The sequence below is a fragment of the Schistocerca nitens genome, chromosome 4 (genome assembly GCF_023898315.1).
Source record: "Schistocerca nitens isolate TAMUIC-IGC-003100 chromosome 4, iqSchNite1.1, whole genome shotgun sequence".
Taxonomy (NCBI): Eukaryota; Metazoa; Arthropoda; class Insecta; order Orthoptera; family Acrididae; genus Schistocerca; species Schistocerca nitens.
The window spans coordinates 754,388,050-754,405,057 of NC_064617.1; the positions used below are offsets into that span (position 1 = coordinate 754,388,050).

The 17,008-nt window shown below is 40.9% G+C and overlaps 1 protein-coding gene across 1 annotated transcript in view; it reads right to left on the reverse strand.

Annotated features, from left to right (window-relative positions):
* LOC126253037 (protein RRP5 homolog) overlaps positions 1 to 17,008 on the reverse strand; it is a 172,494-nt gene that overhangs the window by 82,649 nt on the left and 72,837 nt on the right. Inside the window, exon 12 of the mRNA XM_049954106.1 lies at positions 9,648 to 9,800. Coding sequence (XP_049810063.1) covers positions 9,648 to 9,800 — 153 coding nt within the window. The remainder of the gene's footprint in view (positions 1 to 9,647; positions 9,801 to 17,008) is intronic.

Below are 17,008 nucleotides of genomic sequence, written 5' to 3' on the forward strand. Positions count from 1 at the left end.
GCGATCAAATGTTTTCGGTTCCGATCGGAGGCGCACGTCCTTTCGTCTACTAATCGCACGGTTTTGCGATGCTGTCGCAAAACACAGACACTAAACTTATTACAGTGAACAGAGACGTCAATGAACGGACGGACAGATGATAACTATGCAAAAATAAAGAAACTAAAATTTTCATACGAGGGAAGACTTGAACCAAGGACCTCTCCATCTACAGCTGCTCATGCTACCATGGGACCACAGCGCTCCTGAGCTCACGTTCTCTTTGATGTTGCCTATGTGGCCCATGGACTACTCAGTTTGAATATTTTGCTTATTTTTTCACAGTTCCACACAACTTCTTCCTGTTTTCTCAATTGATCTGTGTTCAGTTTATCAAGGCCTATCCACTGTGCCAAGTTATAACTAAATCTGAGGGGGGTGCGATGGGGAGGTTCCCTTGTAAGTATATATGGACGATATACAGCAAATTTTCCCTCCAAATTTTTGAAAAGTTTCTGGATTTGTAGTTGTTTTATTGAGACAACTGTACACTGCATTCAGTATCATTTATTAAATTCTCAACAACCTGATACATTTACATTTGTATTTACTAATATCTAATTAACTTTTCCATAAATCTTTTTCTCAAAAGTCTATTAATTTAAGACAAAGTAATAATTCAATCTCATTGTACCATTCTTTTATTTCATTCTGGCTTGCAGTTGGTCCAGTGTGCTGTATCCAATTCTAAGCCAGCCTCTTCTCTTGCTTGATTAAAATCTACAATTTTTCTATGTAGTAGGTGATAACTATATGGACTATCTAGTTCATTAGAGCAATTAGCCTTATGGGTCATTACTTTTAAACTTTTTTTTCACTCTCATTACTTGTGAAGTAACTTTCCAGTTTTTGGTAAACTGTGTCCCTCCACGTACAGCCTGTAAACAATTTTTCAAGTTCCTTTTGTATTATGACATCTCCAGCTTTAACTACCTCTACTGAAACACCTTCATTCTTAGGCACCTTTCCAGTCTTTGTATCTCGAATTACTTTACAAACCTAATCTGGCACGACTGCTGGCGTGTCATTATTTTCATTATTAACTTCGTCTCCTATTCATACAAATATTTAAAGGTAACTTTAAAGGTACCTCTCTGTTCTTAATTACGGTTCCAGTCAACATCTTAGCTGATGAAATGTGGTGACTAACAAATGTAAGAGCCTGTTTTGTTTTCTTCATAGTTTCATAGTTTTCAACATTTTTAACAAAATTGTATTGTATTTTTTTCATATCGTCCTGAAGACATTCCCAAATAATTTTGTTTAATTGAGCATGTTCTTGGTTTTTGTTTGCCTGAAACTCTAACTTTCCTTTTGTTAACTGCCTTGTTCCATTTTTTCATAGTCTCACGATGTTTTGCTCTTTCCCCGAGTACCTTTGTAAAATAATTTTCCCTTCCCGTATAATTTTAACTTTCTAAGATGCTGAAACTTTTGTTTAATTTAATGCGGTGTGCCTCATTATTCTTAAATACATTCTTACAAGCAACATTTCTTATTTCCTACCAAATGAATCTGTTTCTTTCAAGCTTTGTACCAATTTCTATTCTGCATCTTATGAGTCTAATATAATTTGAATTTCTAAACTGCAGACTGTCCTATAACTAAGTCAGTTCAAATGGCAGGTGAAGGCAATGTCACACCACCTTCAACAGGATCACATCCAGCAAGCATTGTGATTTTTAAACAAGGCTTTGGGTTGAAGACATCTTTAGTTTGATCAAATACAGAAAATTTCACTTTTACTTTCATTTCACCCTTGCTTAATTTATTCATTACTTCACGTCTTCAGGAAGAATGTGATAAAAACAGAAATCATGATATTCTTGCCCGTTTCTGTTGCCAGTTTGATTTGATATGAGTTCTTTTTTCCTTAATCGAGCTCAGATAACTTATTTATGACATTAACAAAAGCACTTTCTTTATATTCTCTGGAGTAAAGAAATGCTAGTCATGAACTTAAAGAGTTCTTTTCAAGATAAAGGTAATGTAATTGAATATTCTTAGTATTAACTGTTCCTATACTGTAAATCAAGAAGGATTTTGCAATTGTTATCTTTTGTATAATATTTGCCCACTACCTTGCAGAATGTTGTGTGTGTAGATGTAACATTTTCAATGATGAGTCTACTGAGATTAAGTACATACCACTCAGCTTCATAATGCATTAGTAGCAAGCATGTTGCAACAGGTTATTACCAAAACATACTACAGAACTACCAACAACTGATTGACTTGCACTCTTCGTGACTGTCAATTCATCTCCACAGGCCCAATTAAATCTATTTTCATGAATTTTTTATATGTTTCACATTTATCTTCTCATTTAATGTGGTATTAGGTCAACTTGCAGTTGGTGTCATATTCAACCCTAACTAATCACCAGAGGTTGGGGGTGATGTCGAATCATCAATAAACACACTAGTATATCAGTCATGCATGTCAGCTACAGGAGTGTTCTTAACTATCCAGTTTGTAAGTGTTATATCAATGAATGAGCACAATGTTTACATGAAGTATATTTACAATTATGTCAAAAATTTGTACTAATCAGAACTGGATTATTTTCGGAATGGAGGATTTTCGTAGAACAATCCATAAGAAGAGCAATGGGATTGGCACACACGCATGCATTGATTTGATATTTGATTTTTGATTTGATTTTAACAGGAGAGCTACAACAGCTTAGGTCTAACCCGCCACTGCCCACACTGAAACTAGGTTTATTGTGCGGTATCGCTCCCTGTATATCTAGTAAAACCAACCAGTGCCGTTAAATAGTGCAAGGAGTCCCTCTACCAGTTTTTTGTTAGACAATTTCTTCAGGTCTAGTTGTCCCGAAGATTCTGTATCTTTTACTCTCCAATGCCATGCATTCAAAGATTAGGTGTGATGCAGTTTCTTCACCCTCATCACAGATCCTACATTTAGGGTCCTCTTCCATTATACCCATTGTGTGTAGGTGTTTTTTGAAGTTCCCATGGCCAGTCATCAGTTCAGTCATGAGTTTGATCTCTTTCCTGTTCAATCCCAGGATTACAGAGCTTCTTTTAAAACATGGCTTGGGCATCATTACCTTACCATGTTTTTGTTTATGGACCTTGGTCCAATACCCTACATGCTGTTTCCTAAGCCAGTTCCATAGTTCTAATTTGATCATAGCCTTGGTGATTGTCAAGATAGGTTCCGGTCCAATAAATGGAGTTGTTGCCCCCATCCTAGCCAATCTATCGGCTTGTTCACTGCCACAGATCCCTGAGTGGCCAGGGACCCACACTAGGTACGCCCTATTGCTTCCCCCTAGCTCCACCAGAGCCCTGTGGCAATCTGCAACAATCTTAGATCTTGTTGCAGGAGCTGCCAATGATTTCAGGGCTGCCTGGCTGTCTGAATAGATGTAGATGCTACGATCATTGTAGCACCTACTCATATTCTCCTCCACACATGCCCTGATTGCAGTAATTTTGACTTGGAATACAGAGGCCAGTTTCCATAGAGAGATGCTGCTCTCCAGTCTTGGCTGAACCCCGTACAACCCTGCCACAACGCCTTGATCTGTTTTCGACCCATCGGAGAACCAATGTCCCCTGTACGGTGTCGAACTGTTTTCTCCCACTGCTCCCTACTTCCAATTATTATACTGTAAGGTTTGTCGAAGCAGTTAGGGAATTATTATATAGTCTGCGGGCATTTTCCCAGCCATACCTATATTTACCTCACTCACTATGTTAGTGTGTGGTTCTGGATATCCAAATGAGACCCAGTTTTGGCCAGTTTTAAGTCTGTATGCCCCAGCTGCTGCCTCCATCTTAAACCCAAAAGTGAAGTGGAGGCATGTCCAGCATGGCTTCCATTCCAGCGGTTGGTGTGCTGCTAATTCCACCCGTTATGGCTAAACAAGCCAATCTCTGCACCTTAGCAAGCTCTTTAGCAGCAACCCACTGTTCTACCTTCTTCCACCACACTACGGCCCCATAGGAAATCCTAGGTCTAACCACTGTGGTGTATATCCAGTGCCACAAACCCTCCTAGTACTTGCCACAAACCCTCCTAGTACTCACTAAAGTGCTTTTTGCCTTGGAGCAGATACTCTTAATATGAAGGGTCCAAGTTAGCTTCTCATCCAAGGTTATCCCTAGATATTTCACTGACACACGCCTGCATGCTCGCATGCAAGTGCACACACACACACACACACACACACACACACACACACACACACACACACACACACACACACACACACACACACACACACACAGAAAAAAGAGAGAGAGAGAGAGAGAGAGAGAGAGAGAGAGAGAGAGCGAATCTCAACAGTATTGAACTAAGTTTTTCACCATTACAGAAAAAGTAGAAAACTTATCTGTTTTTTCTTAGGCTACAGAGGTTCAAACCAAGCACCATGGGTCATTCAGAAACATATTCTGATATTCTGCATCTGTCGTGAAGTCCACCTTCCAATGCCTTAAAGGGTGTATTTTTCTTAAATCATGCGTTGAAATAAGATTGACGCTATCAGAAGTTATCCTTCCCTTCTGCATAAAAGAGTGCTATTCACATTCATTCTAAACTCCATAATTGTTTCTGTGGCATGCTTAACTGAGTTACTTTAACCATATCAATTACCTAAGTAAGTAGCTCCATTGTAAAGCCCGTACTACACACACTGCAATTACTGAAAACTCAATTTCCAAGATCTGCAACCAAAAACTAAATTTTGCCCACAGGAAGACAACAATAAAACCACCAACCAAACAGTAAGCTTTCGATATACTTTTATATTAGCAAAACTGTCACTACAAAATTTTTATCCAATATTCTGTCACCGAGTATGGAGTGGAAAATAACAATGGTGATTTAGTTACCAGTTCATAAATCATCTGCATCCTTCTATCCAACATGAATTCCTCTGTATTTGATAACTGCTAACTAATTTTATATAGGATTCTCATCATCATCATCATCATCATCATCATTCACACTGCTCTCTTCTCCCACTCTGTCACTTCCATAGTCTTCAATCTTCCTTTTTCTATTAATATTCTGCATCAACATTATTTGTGTATGTACGCCCAGTTCGCTATTTCATCTTTTTTAGATTTGAGTAGCCCAGATGCAAAAGCCGGTGATTTTTGAGTTGTCCTGGCGTACAAATTTTTTCAGAACTTACACGATGGAATAGATTTCAGGGTACAAAACCCACTATACAATGTTGAAAATGGCCATAGAAAGTTGTGTTTGCTTGCAAAAGCCACTAACTACACAATGTCTTCAGATACAAAGCTCGCTAAATGTCCAACATTTGCAAAACCTGCAAACTTCAACAGGAATGGCAGTCGCCATGCCACATCCAGATGCAAAGCTAGCAAACTGACATCAGACTTCCCAACACAGACATTCAAAGCTACCTTTCAGTTTGTTATGATTAGAAGGAATATTTTTCTTATTCGGAGTTAGGTTGGCTGTGTTGTAGTGAACGCTTAGGCAACATTGAAGCTATCGCTGCCGAAGCATTGCTAAAATATACACCAGTAAGCACAGTTCAGCTGATCAGGAGGGTGTCTGTTGATGTATTTGCATGCGTGTTTGAAGAAAATGAGTGATTTTGTGGATGGTTTAAACGTAGAAGATGGTATAGTAGTGTAGTCCAACCAATACAATGGACAATTCCTGCAAAACTGAAACTGGTAGCAATCTGGCAAAAAAGTAAGAGTGTAGTCCATAACAACCCTAACGAAAATTTGTGTTAAGTGCAGTAGATCTCACAGGAAGCAGCACGAAGTGCTCTCAAGCATGCATAGATGTGCTATGCACTACAATTACACTGTTGCCAGATTGCTCCCAGTTTCAGTTTCACAGGAATTATCCATTGGGGAGGATTTTAAGTGAGCACTGGGAGAGTGGTTGTTGGGAGTAAAACACAAAATTTTCCACCAATCATATGGTTTAATCACACCTTTTTATAAATGCTACTTGATTTTTTTTAATTTCGCTCATCATGCTTACTACTCCTTTTATTTTTGCATGTACAGACTTCTGCCTACTTTCCAAGACCCATGATGTGGTTCCCCCTCCCACCCTCATTGCCGTTTACTGCTTCTACATACTTAAGCATAGGATTTTGTTTAAGATACAAACCCAAGGCCTTCCCAGAGATGCCTGATTGTAAATATCCCTTCATAAAATTAAGATATAACAAACTTATCATGCAAAATGTACGAAAAATTCATCGAACGTTTTACAGAAACGAACCCTAGGGGGCAGAGCAACTAAATAGCTCAGCATGTGTCTACCACATTCCCTAAAAGATGATCTGGTGAGAACAAATAAAGAAAATGAACCATCACCACTCATTTTTCTTTATCAAAAAAGAGGGGGGTGAGGAGATCACAAATGTTTCTATGTGCAAAGCAGTCTTTTTGTCAATTTTACAAATTAAGAAAGATAGGATTACCAGGCTGTACCACAAATTTTAACATGATGCAAATTCCCACTGAGACAAGAGGAGGCGACAGAAGAACAATGTTGTCTGAAGTGAGAAAAGAAAAAGAGTGAAAAATGATATTAAGAAGTTCATCACCTTAAGTTGTCTCTACTCACAAGGAGCCAACACCCAAAAAGCCTATTTACATAATGAACTGAGCATAACGAAGATATGGACCGTGTACTGAGAAGAGAACCCTGAAAAGCTGTCAAATATTATTACTATAAGAGCATTTTTTGACAAGATTCCAATACTGGCTTTGGTACCCCATATGTTGATACCGGCTCAACATGTTCCACACTGGAAAATAATATTGAAGTGGAAAAATGAAGTGCCGCAAAGGAGAGCCTGCAAACCCAGCTCAAAGTTCACAATATGAGAACTGACATATTCTACACAAAGCTGAAAGAAAATAACAAGGATGAAATAACTCTTAGCTATGACTGTCAAAAGAATCTAGTACTACCAAAGGTACTAGATCAAGTGGCCTATTATTCCCATCAGGCATACCTTTACAACTTTACAGTCTGCCAGAGTTCCGCCAGAATACTGAAACAGTGTTTTTGTACATATGGCTGAAACACAAATAATCCAAAGTAGTAAACCAAAGAGTATCAATGGTTCAACACATACTACCTCACCTAAATTTCAAACAAGCGAAAAAACTTTGGTTGTTTTCCGACAGAGTTGGGCGTCAGAATAAAACCAGGACAATGATCAGCATGTTATGTTACTGGCTTATTCTCAGAGCTCTTGACAATGTAGAAGAAATAGAACTGTGGTTTCCAATGGTGAGCCACTCATTTATCCCACCAGGCAAGATTTTTGGTAACATCGAAAGACAACTTCCGCAAGTTGAGCATCATTGAAAACTTGTCTGTATACATTCAGCACACTGAGAAATTTGCAACAGTAGTGTATTTAAGACAAAATGAATATCCTGTTCAAGAGTGGAAAGAATACATGAAAGGCTAGTGGAAGTTACTGGTACTTCAAGGTTCAAAAAGCCACAAAAATTCTGTTCACAAAAAGCAAAAACAAGAAGATTTATCTAGTTTGTGGAGAGCCCTCCTACAGTTTTGAAGCTGGAGAGGGGAAGACCATTTTGAAGAAGGCAAAAAGTTTCAACAATGCAAATGGACCAACACCAATCGCAGCAGGTGTAGAACTTACAGAAGCGAAACTTGGAGACGTCAAAAAGCTTTTTGGAGCTTCAAATTGTTGAAGACTGAGCAACCAATTACAAACTCAATTTCTACACCGACATGTTTGAAGGGCAGAAGGGCAGAAAGGCACTCCCCAAGTCACACCAGTCACTGCCAACCCTCAGAACAAGGAAGAAGCTGGAAGCGATTTTGAGTTGATAGACAATGTTGAGGTCGATGGTACTTAAAAGCAATTTTCACCCAATTTCACTTTCTAGACTTTTTGTCACTGTTTTAGCTATGATGCAACTTTCCGCCAATTATTTCATTTCTAAAATTTTGTCAATGTTTTACTAAGAAGCAATTTGGAGTTTATTTTATTTTCTACAATATCTTGTAATGTCAAAAGCACAGTAGTGTATGTTTTTTTTCAAAAAAACCTAATGTTGAACATTCATTTTTGTTCTCTTTTTGACATCAAACAAGTCAGTTTTTCCTGGTAAAATAATATCAATTTCACATTTTTACATACCAGTTTTGTAGGATTGTATTCTCTTTATATTCACAGTAATTAAATTCCTTCCTCCTGTCATTCCTGACATATCACTGAATAGTGGGTTTTGCAAACAGAATGTTTATTTCACAATTGAATTTATATGTTTGCAAAACCCACTAACTGCATGAATTGTGTGCAAAAACTGCCAAGTCAATGTTTCACTTAATATTTTAACATATAATACAAAAAAAGAAAGGAAATCTTTAACTTTAATAGTTCGGATGTGAAAAGTTTTCCCTATTATCTCAGTTTTGCTCATCATGCAGTTTGTGGCGTTTTCATCTGGGCTACTCATTTATTTTTTTCCTTCCCCATTTTTTCCTTCCTCTTTTTCCCTCTGCTCCATTTTACCTTCATTCCTTGACCCCCCTCACTCATTCATATCTTGCCCACACATAGTTTTCTATTTGATTTTCTTTCTTATTTGCATATGCACCTTTTTATTTGTTTCACTCCCATGTTTAGTAAAAATCTCTCGGTGTACATGCCGCGTCAATTCAGGATAAAACTCCAAGCTTTCGACCACTACCTCCATGGTCGTCGTCAGGGCTAAAACTGACTGTCGTGAACTAGCGAGGTTCCCACTTTTATATGCAAAGGACGGCTTCTGATTGGCTGGAATATGTCAGCGATATGGCCAATCAGAAGCCGTCCTTTGCATATAAAAGTGGGAACCTCGCTAGTTCACGACAGTCAGTTTTAGCCCTGACGACGACCATGGAGGTAGTGGTCGAAAGCTTGGAGTTTTATCCTGAATTGACGCGGCATGTACACCGAGACATTTTTACTCAAGAAATACATCGCGAAAGACTTCGTAGCCATACTCCCATGTTTAATTTACCAATTCATTAGTTCATAATCAGTCTATTCGTAGAACTGTTGGCTTTTTTGAAAAGATACAAATACTTGTTACGGACTTGATATTGGAATTCCACATGGTAATGGCAATCATAAAATCCTTGTACCAAACATATTTCAACCAACAGAATACAAGAAAGAGAATATTGTTCAAGTGTGTGCGCTCGGTACCAAATAAGACCCACTGGAGATACTGCATTTATACAAAGGGCAACACAAACAGTTACGAGTTTATCTGACCCATGTGAAAGCACCACAGAAACACTGACAAAACTTGTAGTAGCGGACACTTGAAGACAAATACAAGCCATCTCATTAAATATACTTATAAAGTGTCAATGAGCAGCTAGAAATATACTAGAAATATACCATTCCCGTAGGGATAACGAGGACAAGACCAGATTAATTACAGCACATACAGAGGTGTTAAGCAATCATTCTTCCCACTTTTCACACATGAATGGGTTAGGACAAAGCAGTAGTCGCTGACACAATGGGAAGCATCCTCTACCATACACTTCGCAGTGGTTCGGAGAGCATAGATGGAGATGTAGGTCCTTACCTTAACAGGGATAAAGAAATTGTTGTGTATGCCTGGAAAGAGAAGCTGTACACTAACGCCTTTTTCTTCGACTTTAGTGACAACACTTGGCACAATAAGATCTTTCTCAAGTGCTTCCCAACCAACAGTGTTATCAGTTCTTGATGCCCACCACTGTAAATGAAAACATACCAAAAGTCATATAAAACTCTAGGCCAACTACATTAATTATACAATATAAATATATTTTGTACAGATATCTACTAACATCGGCAGAAATCAGACAAATCTGCAACTATAGTACGGCTACCATAATATAAGACAAAGCTAGTTAGAGTTCCATTTCTATGGAAACAAAGTTAATCTCCATAAGTGGTGTGTGTGTGTGTGTGTGTGTGTGTGTATGTGTGTGTGTGAAGAGGGACGGGGAGGTGGGCCATGGGGAATTAGCAAAAACAATAAATGGGAATGGAACTCAAAACATGCACAAGAGTAATAATATCCATAATGGGTCAAATTATCATCTTACTGATTCTCTAATCCCCCCCCCCCCCCCCCCAATTCCTTGTAAAAATGAGCTGTGTGTAATTTGGGCTCAATAGGAAAGGAAGAAGGGAGCTTCAAAATCAGAAAAATAAGAGCTACTCTAATGCGTGTACACTTATTTCTCTGCTGTGCACTGAAGAATGCGCATCCAAAAGCCGAGCTCCAATGTTTGATCACTTATTTACATGTCCAGTGACGACAAATATTTTTTACAAGTTTTCTCAAAATGCACACAGTCAGGAATATTTCTGAATCTCTTACATTAGATTGGCTAACAAATTTTGGAACTGTAACATTGTTGATGATAAAACTAGTAGCTCTGAAAAAGAATTGATTCAAATGCTAGTCCAGTTCTCACGCCTCTTTATGTGCCTTTTGACAACTGAGCATATCTGCCATTCAACAAGTTGTTACTTTTACTCCCAAATTATTTATAAAAGTCATTGATGTATTTCGGTCCACAGAGTAAGACTACTGCATTAAATTTTGGAACTTTTGACAAGAAGTATTAATTTCTGAAAGAAAATACCATAACAGTAATTGATGACATAACGATCCTTCAATTATTCAGATTATTTAATCCATAAAATACTGATACTCACAAAATTATGTAAGATAACAACATTACTATTGGCAGATGACACATTATCTGGAGTACATCTAGGTAACAATTCCATTTTAATGCACAAAATTCCTAAAATTGACATTATTCTTGATTTTAGTCTGGGCAATTAATCACACACAAACATGCACGTGTGCTGTGGCAGTGACTCGCCTGGGAGCATGCTGTGGCTGGAGAGCATCTAGCCCAAGTACATTTGCCCTGTTCTCTATAGTCCTACTTGGGCTGGACGAGGAATCTGAATCACTATCAGAACTAAACACCTCCCCATTATAATCAGCATGGCTCGAAATGGCCCAGCCTGTGCCAAATTCAGCGAGAAAGGGAAGAGAGAGATGCTGGAAGCCTTCTGGTCATTGAAGCGTTCATTCAAGTTGAATGTCAGCGCACGCATTGGATTGCTGACTGATCAATGGGTCCTGGGGCACAGTTTGGTCCTGTCTGCAGGGCAGTGGGTGCCATCCACGTAGGATACGGGGAGAAAAATTTGGTCTGCACTGGCACTTGAGTCTGAAAATGAACCACCACTGTTGTTGCATTGTGGGGGTGTCACTGGAGTTGGTGGTAGCCAAAAGCGGCCTAGGGGGAAAATGGTTCCTCCTCCACCCTCAGCTCCCTGTGTTGGTCTTGTCAACCACCTGTTGATGCCAAACACAAGGTTGTAGCAGTAACAGACAGGAATGTCCCAGGCACAGTGGTGGGGATCTCACCCAATTAGCGATTTTTGAAGGGAATGGGTGTGGGAGGGAGGGGGGAAGGAGGGGGAGGGGTAGGCGGAGGGGGGGGGGGGGGGGTAGGCAGGAGCCACGACTTGTATCAGTCGATGCCTGCTTCTGGCCGGCTGCAACATCAAACATTTGCCAATGACAAGACCTTGGATTCGCTTGAGCTTCTGCCTGGAAGTACAAGCCCAGATGTGGAAATCTGTGAGGTAATGTGGCTGTGTGCACAGATGGTGGCTCCACTGAGCCAGCTGCAGCAGCTCAAAGAGGTTGCAGGATCTGTGCCTGCATGTAACTTCAGCCAGGGTATTTCACTGACGGAGGGGGACCAGTAGGTGGCAAGGTAGCTGGTGATTGTGTCATCAGAGTTGTCTGTTACCATTATTTTGTGTACATGTGTCTTGAAGGTCCTGACCAACTGCTTGGCATCTGAATTGGAGGCAGGACGGAAAGGGACAGTAGTCACATGCTCAATGCCATTGCGATGACAAAAATCCTGAAACACAGATGCCATGAACCAATGGGCATTGTTGGAAACTAGGATTGAAAGGTGTCTCTTGTATTGCAGATATGATGGGAAGGGTATAGGCGGTAACAGCTGTGACAGTGGTGTTGTTGGTGGTGGTAGTCATCTCTATCACATAGGAAAAGTTAGAGAGGGCGTGACAACCAGCAAACACATTGCCCCTCAGAACAGACTGATGAAATCAACATGAACTCTTTGCCGGGGTTGGTCAGGGCGTGACCATGGGTTGCAACACTGTGGTGGGACTGACTTGTGTCGACGTAGGTTGCACAGGTCTAGCAGTTCCTGACGGGACGTACTGTGGCTGTGGCAGCCATTGCCTTCATTCTGTACATTCCCCTACACGCTGTGGGAGGAGTGGAGTGTGGGAGGAATGACTATACCTATGCCACAATGAAAACAGGTGCACCATGTCAGGTCAGCGCCTTTATGCAAATGCTCTGGCCAACAGTGCAGTATGGCACAACACCCTGCAGAATAGTGCATTACACCATGTTTCTGCTGCCACTTTGCCTACCATAATCTGGAATTCATCGAGGGATTGTCACTGATTTTTGCTTCGGGCAAAATACAGCACTTCATGCCTGTCAAACTCCGCATCTGAGAGCAGGAAAGTACATCATGTTTAAGTGTTATAACAATACATGCTGGATGGCATATTAATCACAAAATAGCTGCTTCATCTGATCATCGTCAGGCAACTGAAAGTAGGTGTAAGCAAGGACTATTTCTTTGAAAAATATTGTCCCTCAATGAATTTTGGTCAACAATTCTCTCAGCTACAAGTTAGATACAGATTGAGATTTGCTTGAGCATAAGCTGTAGACTTAAAATCAACACAAATGCTAAAGATCCATCTGGTTTCTTAACTACGACTGCGGGTACAGCTCACTGGTTGGAAGACACCAGGGATATAATTCTAATCTTTGCAACCATGAAGTGAAGTGTAAAAGTATCTAAGCCAAAAATGTTAGTTGTCATCCATTAGTTGACTACTACTAGCAGGGTTAGTTGCCAAACTACATTTTTGTGCTTAGCTTGGACTACAATCTGACCCCACAATGGGATCGGCTGGTCACTGTATGTCAGCCCTCTAAACTGAGTGGACTTCAGATGTGGAGACCATTGTGCCATTACGTGTCCTCATTTATCACAGATATAGCTGTGCCTTTGACCAACTATAAATCCACTGTCAGCACACTAACAGTCGAAGCTGTTGACATATGATCGCTGAGGAGGCACTTGCTGGGTGCCATGGTTTGCGGCATGCAAAACAGGTGATGTTACACAAATGGCAATGATGCCATTGCTCTCAGGACCACAATCTGGATACAGCTTGATGGTACGGACTTTACTGGGCCACACTGACAATGATGGGAATGAAACTGTTACATCAGCCCCTGCTCACTTTAGTACACACTACCGGTGAAGAAAAGCACTTCTGTTTTCGCACCTCTACCAATGAATAGGGCAGTGAGTCACCAACTACAGCACTAACCACTGAAACCCATGTCACCGGACATTGTGGGGCACAACAGTGGTTAATACTACTGACACTGTCAACACCAGAGGAAACATAGCTTGCACTGATGCAGTTATTGTGTGAGCTTTGGCAACTTTTAAATCATTGCTCAGAATGGTATGACATAACAACATTATGGATTATGGATACCACACATGATGTGCCATGCTGACTAAAGGAAAAATCACATCTCTGTGCCAAGCCTTATTAGTTAGCAGCCTATGAAGCATAGGCTTGCTTACGTTGCTTAAGACATCAAATGAACTTGAGCCTAGTTGCAAAGACATGGGTTTGGTAATCATAACAGTTAGTCAGAAAACCACAAAAATCAGAAAAATTCAAATTACTAGGCTTAGAGAGTGGGCATAGCTTTTGTACCATTTTGTACAGTTTATACTAATAAAAGGTAATAAGAGGGTACACTGACATTCAGAGCCGGTCATTTGGTTTGCCTTGCAGTGAATAACAAAATTATGTAAACAGATCTCCCAACTCTTGTTTGCCTCGTTGAGGAAGCAGATGGCATTCGGAGAGGCGAGGAAACTGTAGCTGTCGAATGTTGTTGGTTTTAAAGCTGTTGTAACAGCAGGCTGCTATGACTGGTGGAATTCCCACTGCTTTTCTTGGTTGTTCGATTCAGGGGAGGTGACCAAACAGCGAGGTCATCAGTACCATCGATTTAGGCCTTTCAAAGGAACCATTCCGGCATTTGCCTCAAGTGATTTAGGGAAACCACAGAAAACCTAAATCAGGAAATCCGTACGTAGATTTGAACCGTTGTCCTCCCAAATGCAAGTTAAATGTGCCAACAACCGTGCCACCTCGCTCGGTCTGTTTTTCTAGCTCTTGCTGTTGCATGTGCAACTGTTGCTGCCACAACTTTACAAACCAAGGATCCCTATTCTCCTGGAATAGCTGTACAGTGAGCAAGTTCTCATAGCCATTTTCCTGTCCTACTCTGGAAAGCTGGAAGCTGTACAGTGAGCAAGTTCTCATAGCTATTTTCCTGTCCTACTCTGGACAGCTGGAACACTGCTTATGATCACTTGTATGGGCGGTAATGCAGAGATCGGTGTAACAAAACAGGCAGTTATTGTGGTTAATGACAGCAAAGTTTTCGAAGTGAACAGCTAATGAAAACATGTATAGAGTGTAGCAAAGGCGTATTAAGAGCATACTACAGTCCAGGGAGCAATTCAAATCACAAATGTAAGACACGTAACTCTACTGTTTAATGATGCATAACTAAAGGTTTCAGAGCTTAGCAAGGGACTGACCGCCAAGTGTCGTCAGGCCCTGGTATTTACAAGCAATCTTGTGTCAGCAGATAGCTCCATGTGACATGTTCACCATAGCGGCACCTCAGCAGGAGCAAGGTGTGTCTGGAACATGCAGTCTGACTATCTCTGACCTGTTCTCCATCAACTATGGTTTGCATAGTAAGTACTATGGACAGCAGCCATTACTGTCCCATCCCTCTTAGGTCATCATGACATTGTCTTTCAGCAAAAAAATACAATACTACACATTGCCTGTGATGTCCTGGCCTAACTCTACCCAGACGGTTACTCTTCAGCACTTTCTCCATTGTCAACTAATTCTCAAGGGTTGCCGCATGACTGCCACTCCATAGAGGGTGAACATTAATAATAAAACCAACAAACTTCAGGGTCGGATTCCTCACTGGAAATGGAGGAAAAAAGGTCCTATAAATGTGTGTCCAGAAATTGACAGTGTGAGTGCAATAACGAAAGGTCACCCTCGAACACAATACAGAGCTGCGTCACATCCATTTCACAACAGAAGTTCAAAGTTGCTACCATGGGATGCAACACACATGTTCACACATTGCACAATAGACTGCCACACTCTTTCGCATATTCTGGCCTCCCTCCAAATAGTGTCACAGGCATCGTGAACACACTGTTGAACGGTCTGCACATCAGGAACTGGTTCTGCATACACAACACTTTTCAGATGACTTTAGAGGAAAAAAATCTAGGGGGTTTAAATCCAGTGATCTAGCAGACTATGCTACAGGGCCTCACATCCCATCCAATGTCCAGAGAAGATGATGATGATGATGACGATGATGTGTCGGTAAATTGTAATGCAGAAGTGGGCTGGTGCTCCATCATGCAGAAACCACATAACCTGAAACTTCCTGGCAGATTAAAACTGTGTGTCCGACCGAGACTCGAACTCGGGACCTTTGCCTTTCGCGGGCAAGTGCTCTACCATCTGAGCTACCGAAGCACGACTCACGCCCGGCCTCACAGCTTTACTTCTGCCAGTATCTCGTCTCCTACCTTCCAAACTTTACAGAAGCTCTCCTGCGAACCTTGCAGAACTAGCACTCCTGAAAGAAAGGATATTGCGGAGACATGGCTTAGCCACAGCCTGGGGGATGTTTCCAGAATGAGATTTTCACTCTGAGGCAAAGGTCCCGAGTTAGAGTCTCGGTCGGGCACACAGTTTTAATCTGCCAGGAAGTTTCATATCAGCGCACACTCCACTGCAGAGTGAAAATCTCATTCTGGACCACATAACCTGTCTTACTGCCAAAGACATATTCTCAAGCAGCCCAGACGGAGTATTCCGCAGGAATAATAAATTATCCAAGTATGTGGTTGCACACAATCCCTGCCAACGCACTGATGGTGTACTGATGCTGATGAAATGCCTCAACCATTCCCCAAGAGTTGTCAGGCGGAATAATAAATGATCTAAGTATGTGGTTGCACACAATCCCTGCCAATGCACTGATGGTGTACTGATGCTGATGAAATGCCTCAACCATTCCCCAAGAGTTGTCAGGCGCCCACAAATGACGATTATGTAGATCGATTATAACAGTTCTGGTAAAGGTTGCTTTGTCAGTAAAGAGGACTGACAACAGAAATCCCACAATTGTGATGGTCTCAGTGCAAAAGACATCGACAAAATCTTTCCTTCCCTAGAGTTTGCACTAGGGTTTGTCTCAATATCCTGTAGCAGAACTCAGTCCTCCAAACCTGGTGTTTGCACAGTCAGCCAACTCCCTACACATTCATCTGCCTTAAAGGACCAATGAGCACACAAAGGCCCAAAAATGGCTTGACTTGTGAGAAGTGGTTTAGTGTCTGCGAGGATTCTTGTTTTGGTAGAGCCATGCTGCCTCTTGATCGTTTCCATCTACTTGGCCATATACAGACACCATCTTGGCTTGTTCCTGACATGAATACTAGAACATTCTGCTGCTTACAGTCTGCTGTATCAATCACACAACCTCCAACACCAAAGGAACACATGGCCACTGTCATAGGAACTTCATTTGTCAGCACCATCTACCACAGCAACAATGTATTTCTGGACACATGTTCATAGGACCTTTTTTCCTCCATTTCTAGTCAGGGATCCATCACTGTAATTTGTTAGTTTTCTTAATATTCATCCACCATATTG